Genomic DNA, 12321 nt, shown 5'->3' with positions numbered 1-12321 from the left:
TTATTTATATTTGCAAAAATGTTTAAATTCCCCCCTCCCCCAAGTGTAAACATGGATTTGTTAGCTGGAGAACCCATTTAAAAGTAAAAGCTTCATACTAAGTTTGCAAAACAGTACCTTTCATTTTTTCCTTTAGGGTAAAACTTCCATGAATCCTCTTGAGCTCCGATTCCATGGTCAAGCCCCCAATGTCAGCTTCTAGATGTGTGCGATTTACCATGCCAATTCCAAAAACAATCAAAGTAACATGCTGTGGCTCAGCCGTCACCAAGCTGCGTTTTCTCTGACTCCTGTTTAAGCTATTACTGTCTTGTTCATTCTCAAACACCACTCTGCATGTGGGCTCTGATGGACTTCTCCCTCCTAGGCATTACAGAAAAACAGAATTTAATAGCAATACACTACAAAACACATGAGACTAATGGCAATATAGTTAAATAGTGTTTAAGTAATACTGGCACATTTATCATGACCCTACATCAATGTATTAGTGTAAAATGCCGTAAATATTTGTCACAAGTGGCATTTTTAAACTGTTCTTGCTACTTTCCTGAAAGGGAGAGGTGAAGGCTTCAGATTTATTATTTAGTCAAGTTTTCTGTAGTAAATGATGCCTGAAATCTACAACTAGAAAGAGATTGCTTAGCGTACAGTACAGGGCCAGGCCCTGGTGACGGATGAGCCTGATGTATGATGAGAAATGCTCCTGTTCATACATCAGGCGCATCCTTTGCTGAGGTAGAGATTATTAAATATGACATGTGACAATGGAAACAATTTACAGTGCGGCTTTCTTACCTGTAGGTGCAAGTGGTTCTGATGACTTTTCCAAAAATCCAGTAGGGTCAGATATTAGAGAGTAAAAATTTAGAAGTTTGTACATGTTCTGCCAGCACTCTGCTGATGGCTCACTTTGCTCAGATACAGTTATGGAATCCGAGTCATCCATATGAATTGCCATATGATCTACTGCATCTTTTGAGCCCTTACGGGAAACCTTGGAGGTTCTTCTTTCTGATCTTCCCAAGGAGTTTTTGTTCCGAGACTCCTTTTTGTTGGTATCATTATTGGCTCTTTTGTTCTTTATATTATTTACCCTGGTGCCGCCATTTAAACTGCCCCGAGAGCTACGGCTGAAATCAGAGGAGCGAAAGTCCCTGTGTTTTCTAGTCTTAAACGTAGGGGTTGGCGATGCTGAGCCGGCTGTATATCTGCTTAGTTTGATATCTGTCTGTGTTGCTTTAATATCATCAATCATAGTACTAAACTGATGTATCAGCCGTACTAAAGCCATATCAACATGCTGACTGATGGACTGGCAGGAAATGGTAAAGTTGCAGTGAAAGGTGTTGTAGTACCTCTTGCTGAGGTCATGAAAGGAGAGGGCACTGGTGGAATTCTGAGGTGTACACATAGACTTCTCCATTATTACAGCATTGATACTGAAAGTTTCTAGCATTAGAGCTGGCTTGAATTCAAGAGGAGGTAGATTTATGGCTCCTTGCCTAATGATAAATGAACAGAGAAAAGCAATGATGAAATTAGTAAGAATACCTTGTCAAATTTTATCTATAAGATAAACAATATCACATAAAGAATACAAAAATCTGATCTATAACCCCTTTCCGGAGATGTCAAATGGGACTGCATAATGCATCTGCCATAATTATACAGCACAGCAACGTATTTGAGACAGGGTTGGAGTAAGGGAGGAGAGGCCCGAGAAGGCAAGGAGCAAAGACGTGTGAAGCAAACATTAGGAGGATGAGAGCCCAAGCACTTCAACCTGAAACAAATGCACCAAGTAACACCTGAAAAAGAAAACAAAAAGACAAACCTTCTGGCTCTTTTACTTCTTCTTTCTTTGGATGTATCAGAGTCAACTATGTCAGCTCTAAGACAGTCAAGCGTTCCGGAGAAAGACAAGTGCTCCCCGAAGTACATTCTATAACTGAGTGGTACAACGTCTTGTGACTGGATGCCAGTATGACTAAGCAGAGGCTTAAATACCACCTACAAAGAAAGAACATTCAGCTAAAAAAATATTTTACCTAAAAGGTGGATAAACATAATTTTTTCCTGTGGTTTTAAAACACATGTAACAAGCCTTAGTTAGAAATGCATTTCTTTGTTTGTTTGTTTTTTAAATTTGTACACACACCAAGTGGAATTATTAGAATCTGTATTCACTGATCCCCCCTTCCAACTGTATTTATGGCATAAATGAAAATATGAAGATTGTGAAAAATTATTTTCACCTATACAACCATTACAGCAGTTTGTGAACTTCTCTTTAACCAAGCATTCAAAAGAAAACCATATACTGAGAAACTGGAAGGTTTTGTTTTTTTTTTTGCATTTTATCTTGGGAGTAGCAGTATTCTGAAACTTTTTCATATTTCCCTCTATGGAAATGCATAAGGCTTATTTATTTTTGCAGGACCTGAAGAACTTACTTCTTATACTAATTTGGGGAAGGTCTTTTGCTGTGCTCGCTTTTTATCCAAGGAATTTTTTGAATTGAGTAGCCTGTAATGCATTTGAATTCTAAACAAGTCAGGGAAGTTTCAATAGGCTACTGGTTGTGATGACAATGGATTGCGGGTCATGGGCGGTGATCCATCCCAAACCAACACCTCAGTCACCTTTGAAATAGTGTTAAGGGGGTTAATATTCACAATCAGTTCAGTATAACACAGCAGAGACCAGGCAGCTATTGTTACCTGTCAGCTCCTGAGTAGCTATCATATTATAAATACCAGACAACCACCATTCCAATATATGGCAAATGTGGAAAAGGGTTAAAGTTTTCGTTTTAGGTTTAAATGTACTGTAGTAACTTATCCATTTTATGAAAAGATGAAGAATTTTTTTTTTTTTTCTACCTGTGCATCAGCAAGCTGGACTGCAGGAAATCCTTGGTTGCCCTCTTCAATTCCCGCTATATCATCTTGGCTAGTGCTGTGTTGGGATTGTGTTCCATCCAATGTGTTCTGATCACTGGACAGGACAGTATTGAAATCCGAAGCTGACGGAATAGTCGGCAGGTTATGAGTCGTTCCTAAAAACATCAAATTAAGTTTGTTTTAAGACTACTAATATGAAGAAAAGAGAAACATAAAAGTAAGTATTAATTGATCAAACTTAAATTTTAATCTCTAAAAAATTTGTAGTTTCTCATAGGAGAACAGATTACTGAAACACATTATATATAATGGCATGCAAACTTTGGTCATCCCAAAAATACTGTTACTGTGAACTGTTAACCAAGTTGAAGATGAAATGAAATTGAACATGGTTGAGGACCAGAAGGCTATAAGCTTATAAGAAATGTCAGTTACAAGGATTAGTGGAGGTCAAGTCTGAGAGACCAAGAAAAAGAAAAAAATAGTGACAGCAGCTCTTAGGATTGCTAGAAAGGCAAAACAGAACCCCTACTTCACTGCTAAAAACCTCCAGGGAGATGTTGTACATTGTTCTACTGTCCAACGATATCTGAACAAATATGACCTTCATGGAAGAGTCATCAAATGAAAACCTCTCCAGCGTCCTCACCATAAAATTCAGTGTCAGAAGTTTGCAAAAGAACATCTAAACAAGCCTGATTAGAATTAGCCATTTTAGAAATAAGTTGTATGGATCGATGAGGATAAAACAGAACTCTTTGGCCACAATGATCAAAGGTAGTTTTGGAGAAAAAAAGAGCACAGAATTTCAGGAAAAGAACATCACTCCAAAGCATGGAGGTCGATCAATCATGGTTTGGGGTTGAGCTGTGGTCAACGGCACGGGGGAATATTTTATGAGCAAAGAGAAAAATGGATTTGATGAATTTCCAGCAAATTCTGGAAGTAAACATAACACCAACTGTAAAAAGCTAAGTTGAATTGAGTTTGGCTTCTACAAATGGATAACGATCCTAAACACACATCAGAATCCACAAGAGACTATCTCAAAAGGCGCAAGTTGAAGGTTTTACCATAGCCCTCACAGTCCTGATCTGAAAATCCATGGATAGACCTCAAAAGAGCAGTGCATGCGAGATGGCCAAAAAATCTCACAGAACTGGAAGACTTTTGCAAGGAAATTTCCTTGAATTAGAGCAGAAAGACTCTTGGCTAGCTAAAAAATGCATTTCCAAGTTGTGATTCTTGCCGGGAAGGAGGGGTTGGTAGTATTACTAGTTCATATACCATGCAGGGCTTTGGGTCCTATCTTTTTCTTGTTGTTTTGAAAATGTAAAAAATGAAAATAAATTGTTGCGCATATAAAGAGAATGTGCCATCATAAACTTTATGTCTTTCAGAGACCATTTCATCTTCAACTTGTATAGGCTGAGTTCACACTACTGTTAGACATCTGTTATGAAGGTCTCAGTTGAAAAAAAAAAAAAATTGGACACCTATCATAACAGACATTACCGGACACTAACTGAGGTTAATGTGTCCGTTTTTTTTTAACTGATCCATTTAATGGATCAGTTACAAATACAGACACATTAGCATCAGTTAGTGTCCATTTTTTATACTGTTGGGGCTTTTTTGGGAGAGGGGTGTTTCTGCTTTCTGAACATAAACGGGCACAAAATAACAGACAATAACTGATGGCTATCAGTCTGTTCTAAGTCCGTTACTCATAGATTTCCAAACAGTTTTGTTTTTTTTTTTTTTTAATGAACACAAAAGTCCTTCATGTAGAATTTTTTGTACGCAAAAAAAAAAGCATTTGTAACAGATGTTGTGTAAGACGGATCGGCTACTGTCTGCTGCTAATATTTTCTAACACACAATAGCAACGGACACTATTGACTGTCCCCAGTAGTAGTGTGAATGCCCCCTTAACCGTTTCAGTAATAGTAATTTTGACCAGGGGTACCCAAATTTCTGTATGCCACTGTATGCTCTGTGAGTTTGGATATCAATAGACCTCAGTATAAAGAGTTTTGATGAAACATTTCTAATCATCATACTTAGTTTTGTAAAACATAGTTTACTTAAAATGAACAAATCGCAAAACCTAATTTACACACATATTAAACTTAAAGTAGAACCATTTTATTTTATTTTTGCTATTGTGGTGGGAGGTGTGTGGGGAACAATTTTGTAATATAATTTATTAACTTCCTTTTAATAGAAAACAGAGCTGAAGCATTTACCAATAATAGGATGCATATAAAAATCACATTCCTGACTGTGTATTTAACTAGTGATATCATTAAATCTTTTATAGCTAATACTTCAATCTTGGTAGAATAGGAAAGCTGAGAATCTCTGCCACTTTTCTAGGTGGTATAAAACCAGAGATACAGCCATTTGAATTGACAATCTCCCCCTTGGTAAATGTTTTAGCTCTGCATATTCACCAACAAATATGTTTTCTTAGTAACAGCACAGTTAGAGGTTTGCTACACCTCCGACACAATAGCAGAAAACATGCACTTAAAGTTAGGATTCTCATCTCTTGGGCAGACTGGAGAGCGGTTACCTAGAACACCTCTGGCTCTGCAGGACCTGTACTATTCTACATCGCACACAAAACCCATTCACTTGAAGGGGCATTGAGTGGTGCTGAATTTCATCTATGATGGCGCTGCATATTGCAAAGTTGGACCATTCATGTCAGCTGATTTCTGGGATCATAACATGAACTAAATTGAAACGCTGCATACAAAGACATATGTTAAAAACACATAAATGGATTTACAGTATGATGATGTATGACAATGGTCACAGAAAACGTTAAACTTTTACTTGATTTGCTTAATAATATACATAACCAGGGTTCTTCCCATGAATTCGAGAATATAGGTCAAATTAGTGTAGACACTTTGGTCGTCAGATATCTAGGTGTGCCATTAAAATGCTATTTATTAGGAAATAACCTTATGCTATTAGTCTGTGACTTGCTTCACATTACCAGTTTCATATGCATGTCCAGCTTTTGAAGTTGGACAGTCTCTATACAATACTATAAAAGAACCTCAGCGTCAATACCTGTTGGAAGACTGTTGTGTCCAGACTTGATCAGGGGTGACTCGTGTACCACACTGCCTCTATTACCCACTGCATTTGACATCCAGTTATAGAAGCTCACAGAGGATGGTTCAGACAATAAAGGATGTTCTGATAACATTTCTGTGGCCACAGGATTCCCTGTATTAATGAATCGGGAGAGGTTTCAGAGAATTCTTATGTCCAAGAAAAAAATATAAGACATGGTTATCCACTGTGTAATACGGTGTCTAAAATTAGCACTTTACTGTAAACCATCGATTTTGTGAACTATATATTGCCCATATCTATTACAGGGCATCTATACAAAATACATTTGCTTTTAAAGTTTCCTACTAATGTTAAAAGGAGTTTTCCCAACACCATAGGGACCCCCACCGCCAGAAGAACAAAGGTACTTTGTTACCCTGTTTAAAAGGAACGATGATCATGCCTGTCTGCTGCCGCTCCATTTAATTCTATAGGACTGCTGTAGTTAGCAGAGCACAGGGCTCACCTATCTCTGGACGTCCTATAGAGATCAATGGAAAAGCAGTGGAAATGGGCAACCACCGCTGCATTCAAATGGGAGGGCTCGGACCTCTGGTGATTAGACACCAATACCCCCATCCTGTAGATAAGGAATAAGTGTTGATGGTAGAACAACCACTTTATCGACTACTGAAGACTAATCATATAAAGCACCCCCTGGGGTACAACAAGGAAAGATGTAATAATTCATTAAAGCTGACACCGTCTGAAAGAGTGTTTCTGAATATTTGTAGCTGGTAATAGGAAGCAAAATCTAAAATGAAGTACATATCTGTCAAGGACAGCAGTCTTAATAAATAGTGTATTAATATTAATAAAGTATTGTATGTGTGACGGATAAAGGTTGCTAGCTACTAAAACATGCAGTTATGCTCTTGTGTGGACACACAAAGGTACAGACAGTGCAATGTAACATACTTCTGGTGAGCAAAGACAGATGAGCTATGGAAATGTGCAGAAAACACACACAACAGTGCGGTAAGTAACTGCAAAAACAGCAAACTTTCAATAACATAGAATCTGTAAAACTCAAATCACCATGTAAAGTGAAAACAAAATTTGTTTCATTGTAATAGAATACAGCCCATCCACTAGTACTGGAAAAAGTTTGGCTTTCTTGACTGGAAGCCAATGAATTGCAGCAGCGCCTGTGCTCATCTTTTAGTGTAATGTGGTGGTCACCCACCCAGAGGGAGCAGGACATTCTGAAGTAGGATAAATAGTACAGTAAAGCTGTCGGTGAGCCCTGCTGAAGCCCCTAAGGGCTAGTTCACACGGGGCATGGAATGGCGTATTTTGGCCTGATTCTGATGCAGGAAGCCGCTTCCCCCTCTGGAGTAGGCTCAAACGAATGGGCCTTTTCTGGAGGGTGCTGTCGCAAGGCCGACGTCGGGGCTGACTCAGCCGCAGAATCCGCCTGAAGAAAGGACAGCTTTTTTCCGTGAGCCAGAACATACTGCTCACAGAAAAAAGGAAGGTAGCGGTCTACATAGAACTCTATTGTGAGGGGGTGGATTCTGAGGTGGACGCAGCGTCAGAATCCGCCCCCTCTTGTCCCGTGTGAAGGAGCCCTGTCTCTTCTTACACTTTCCAAAGACATCTTTCTTAATGTGCATACCAGCCCCATTTTTATGAAAATCGGGTCTTTATTCATACACAAATTATCTGAAAAGGGTCTTTGGAGGTGATTCTTCTCCTGCTGGGGATTCACTGTTTGCCCAAGAAAACTGCATCTAACAGTCACTCAGCTCCAACCCCATTTCTTCAGTGACATCTCCCACTGTATCCACATTTAGAGTGAAGACCGAAACCCTTGCAGGAGAAAAAACACTCTTAGGGTGCATTCACACTACGGAACGCCAGCGTGTATCACAGCCGTACACGCCGGCGTTACAGCAGGGCTGCCGGACACTTCCCATTCATTTCTATGGGAGCCGGCATGCGAGCGCTCCCCATAGAAATGAATGGACTGCTTTTTTCCATACATTTCTATGGGGAGCGCTCGTATGCCGGCTCCCATAGAAATGAATGGGAAGTGTCCGGCAGCCCTGCTGTATCGCCGGCGTGTACGGCTGTGATACACGCTGGCGTTCCATAGTGTGAATGCACCCTTAGAGTATTTTTCATTTAATGAAATACTGTTTTTCATTAAAAATGGAGCTGAAATGCAGAATAAGAAAAGGCATCTTTGGAAAGTGTAGTAGCAGCCCTACATGTTACTGTCGTTCACCTGATACCAATTTTCCTGCTGACAGACCGACTTTAGTGGATGCTACCATAAGTTTCCATTTTCTTTACTTCAAAGAAATAACAGCATATCATACATTAAATCAGCATATCAGGTAAACAGAGGACACTTTGAATAAGGTCCTATGGATCCATTGGTATTATGCACACACGTTACGATGCATAGGTAAACCGCTTATTACAATGCAGTCTAAAAAAATGTCTAAAACTTCCTAAAAAAGATGCCACTGAGAAAACAAAAAAAACGGTCTGCTGAGCACAGAAATTAGGTTAATTTTCGTCTATTATCAGCAAAATATATTCAATTGGCAGTGCTGGTAGAAATAGTGTGAATGATGGTGAAGACTGTGTCATTCATCAATGATCTGCAATAAGAATGCCACAATAAAAAAAAAAAGTGTTACTGGCAGCACACCTAATAATTGAACACGCTGCACATATCGATATTTACAGTTTTCACATGAACCACTGCTAAACAAGTCCCCACTGGCATTACTGTGCCATTCACTCCTCATGGCTTATTAAGTTGATCTGTGTAAAGAGGACTTCACTAGAAATGCATACAGTGGGCTGTGGTAACATGTCACTATTAGTAAGAGATCGTAAAGCTTCATGTCGATCATCCAAACTGATGAACGCACAGGAATTTCTTGTTTGCCATCAGTATGTGCTCAATGGTAAGACAGAGCGCCTTATGGATAAAAACTAAGACAGACAGATGGACTACCAAATAAATCAGATTTGAGCCAATATTTTTCTACTCCATGCTACAAAAGGAATGTAACATTCAGAACATGCCACATTCAGATCGTTATAGAAATAAAATTTTGATACCACAAATGCAAAGAATAAAGCTACTGTTTGTCGCCCTGGCAAAGTGTTGTTTGCTTTGAAGACCATTTTGGACATCGCGTCCTCAAAAAAAATTCAAGTAGCAACTTTCATACAATGTAGTCATCGGCACTCTCCAGAGTAAAGATAATGTTACAAAATCTGGCATAGTAGTAAAGCAAAAAACAGATCATGTCAGGAGTGATGACTAGTGAAGCCTTGAGAAGGCTAAGATAACCAGGGAGCTCATGATAAATTTGTACATGGAAGAGACCATAAGAAAGCTAAATTTCTGGATTATACTTTACCATGCAGTATGGCATACAAGGTTATATCTTAAAGCAAGCCTCTAGTTTTTCATAAATGAATAGTGCACCTTATCTTCTATGTACTAACGGTTGCAGCATTCTGTCATTAGTATTAATAACCTATTATTACTTTATACTAAGTTTCCATATTACAAAATCTAGAGTATGTGTTTCACCTTCCATTTTTTTACCCTTAAAGAGGCCCTTTAATGTCCTCAGTGATATACGGTATTACAAACTGCTAGAAAGACAGTGCCCTGAATTCAGCTTTCTTGGAATACGCCCCTGTGCGAAGATATTGGTGCCATTAGATTCTGCGCTGATATCTCTCCACTGTCAGAAAGCAGGGTCTTGCAGTCTGTGTGGAATATTCTCCCTGACAGTATTCTTCCATGTACTGTCAGGATGGAGGAGGGGGGTGGGAGTGGGGGAGCGTTTCTCAAAGCCCAGCGATGACACTAGGCTGTTAGGCTCACATTTTTGACAGTAGAGAGATATTGGCGCCAAAACTAACAGCACCGATATCTCTAGCACTGGGGTGTGTACTGTGAAAGCTGTAGATAACACCGCACATCTCTGAGGACATGAAAGGTCTTCTTTAACGTTCTAAAAACAGAGATATCACTCATGGACACTGTCATAATTTAGAGGGGCTCAACTCTTTCGATATGTAGAATACTACATCGTGGTTCTTCAGATATGTTTTGTACATTTTGGCTTAATCATATCCATATGTATACCTGCTCTATATTAACGTATTGCACTTCATGCGGTTTTTACCGTATTGTACCTGTTTGTAATCTGTTTAACATAATTATATATTTTACATGCCATGCCCATTTAATGGCAGTATTGCTAAGTGTTGTGATCTGTATTATATCTTACATGTTTGCATTCGATTTTTTTGTGAGAAATTACAAATCCATCGATATCATGATTGTTCACACTTTGCATATATGCTTTGCATATATATTGCAGGAAAACAGAGAAGTAAAGAGATCTCCTTAATAGGATGTATTACAAAGTTTCTTAGAATTAAATGCACTGTTCATTTATGAAAAGTTGTTTAGAACTGAATGGTACACTTTAATTTCTACAAAACATACCCATACACATTATATGGGCATCGACAACCTGTTGATTTTAGAAGAACTAGACAATGTGAATGGGCAGATACACGATATCTTAGCAGACGTCAGTGTACAATCAGGTTATAGGATTTTAACAAACCTTTGTTCTTGCTAAGGATAAACTGTGCATGGAGAGATGTCTTACAGCTAGATTTCCCTCATCACATTAAGAACACATTCATGCTGGGCCAAGCTTGAGTCAGTTAAGGGGGCGTTCACACTACCGTCTGTGTCCGACAGGTAGTGTCCGCTCCTAGTGTCCACTCAAAATCTCGCACGGACATTAGGAGCAGACACTCGCTGTGTCCGTGACACCTGTCATTTATTTAAATGAGCATTGGGTGTGTTCTTTTGCACTCCGTGCGCTTCCTTCACTGTCCACATGTAAAGATGTCCGACTTTTCAAGCGGACAGAAAAACCTACATGTCAGGTTTTTCTGTCCGCTTGAAAAGTCGGACATCTTTACATGCGGACAGTGAAGGAAGGGCACGGAGTGCAAAAGAACGCACCCAATGCTCATTTAAATAAATGACAGGTGTCACGGACACAGCTAGTGTCCGCTCCTACTGTCTGTGCCAGATTTTGAGAGGACACTAGGAGCGCACACTACCTGTCGGACACAGACGGTAGTGTGAACGCTCCCTAAAGGAACAAATCATCTACTGACTCCCACTCAAATGAATGAGAGAGTTAGGCAGTGTTTTTGGAGACAGATTCCACCTCAAAATCTGGCTCCAAAAATTCTATGCAAACAAATCCTAAGAAAGGATGGTCTAAGAAAGTTATATTATGGAGATTGCAAGTATTTACTAAAACGGACATGTTAGAAGAGGTGACAGATCATCTTCAAATCTTTTGGCAGGTTAGAAACATGTACATTTTATAGAAATAGCGGAGAATAATAAATGTAATATTTATTAAAGGGATTCTACCATTAAAACCTTTTTTTTGTGGATAAAACGTCGGAATAGCGGCGCTGGAAACAATTCTCTGGCAGCGGTGGGGACACCCTCATCACTGTTTGAGCGCTGGGGCGCGCCCCCATCGCTGCAAGAGAACTCATTTGCATACTGGTAAAAAACGGTATTTCTAAGGAACGGCGCAGCGGAGACCACGTCTAAAGGTAAGAGACGAATAGCATTTCTAAAGGCTATTCCGACGTCTTATCCACAAAAAAAAAAAAATGGTTTTAATGGTAGAATCCCTTTAAATAGGGGGAACCATGGGCTCTCAACCATCAATACAGCACCAACTCAATACCTGTCCTGGTAAGTGAACTGCTTTTAACAGCTGTAGCATTTCTCTGTGGTGTACCATCCAGAAGATTGTGCAGGCTAGGGAAACTCCCAGTTAAGTAGCTCAGAAGACTCTCTTTCCTTGGGCTTTCTTTCACAGGCATTCCAGATCTGCTGACATGGGCAGGAGAATCATTTGCGGTGTCTCCACTAGTGTAGCTCAAAGAATGATATGGGTGGATCCCCTTTAAAGAAACAAAAAAATAACTCACAAAAGAAGAGATTTTGACAAAGTCTATGAAACACGAGCAGAGCTAACTCGGTGCCTGGGGATGTAGATTTTTCTGAAAACAGTACAGAAGATCCGTGTTCACGTAATGCCAAGTGACAATGCAGAACAGGGGATAACAATTCACAGGAGCTGAGTGACTGTTAAACCATCCCTGTAGCTAAATAAAATGTATATACTACAGATTACATTACACACACGGTTTTATGTCCTGGTTAGCCACGCTCCTATGATATGAA

The 12321-nt window shown here is 39.4% G+C and overlaps 1 protein-coding gene across 9 annotated transcripts in view; it reads right to left on the bottom strand.

Moving 5' to 3' along the window:
- Positions 1-12321, bottom strand: part of BLTP1 (bridge-like lipid transfer protein family member 1) — a 204638-nt gene that overhangs the window by 61794 nt on the left and 130523 nt on the right. For 8 of the 9 annotated variants that reach the window (XM_075287049.1, XM_075286973.1, XM_075286984.1 and 5 more), the window contains exons 42-47: positions 11819-12038; positions 5994-6152; positions 2886-3061; positions 1838-2013; positions 799-1505; positions 118-363 (exon numbers count right to left, since the gene is read on the bottom strand). In XM_075287049.1, coding sequence (XP_075143150.1) covers positions 118-363; positions 799-1505; positions 1838-2013; positions 2886-3061; positions 5994-6152; positions 11819-12038 — 1684 coding nt within the window. The remainder of the gene's footprint in view (positions 1-117; positions 364-798; positions 1506-1837; positions 2014-2885; positions 3062-5993; positions 6153-11818; positions 12039-12321) is intronic. The other variant, XM_075287028.1, reaches the window with a different exon arrangement.

This window comes from Leptodactylus fuscus, chromosome 1, assembly GCF_031893055.1.
Source record: "Leptodactylus fuscus isolate aLepFus1 chromosome 1, aLepFus1.hap2, whole genome shotgun sequence".
Lineage (NCBI taxonomy): Eukaryota > Metazoa > Chordata > Amphibia > Anura > Leptodactylidae > Leptodactylus > Leptodactylus fuscus.
This window is presented reverse-complemented; position numbering and strand designations above follow the sequence as displayed.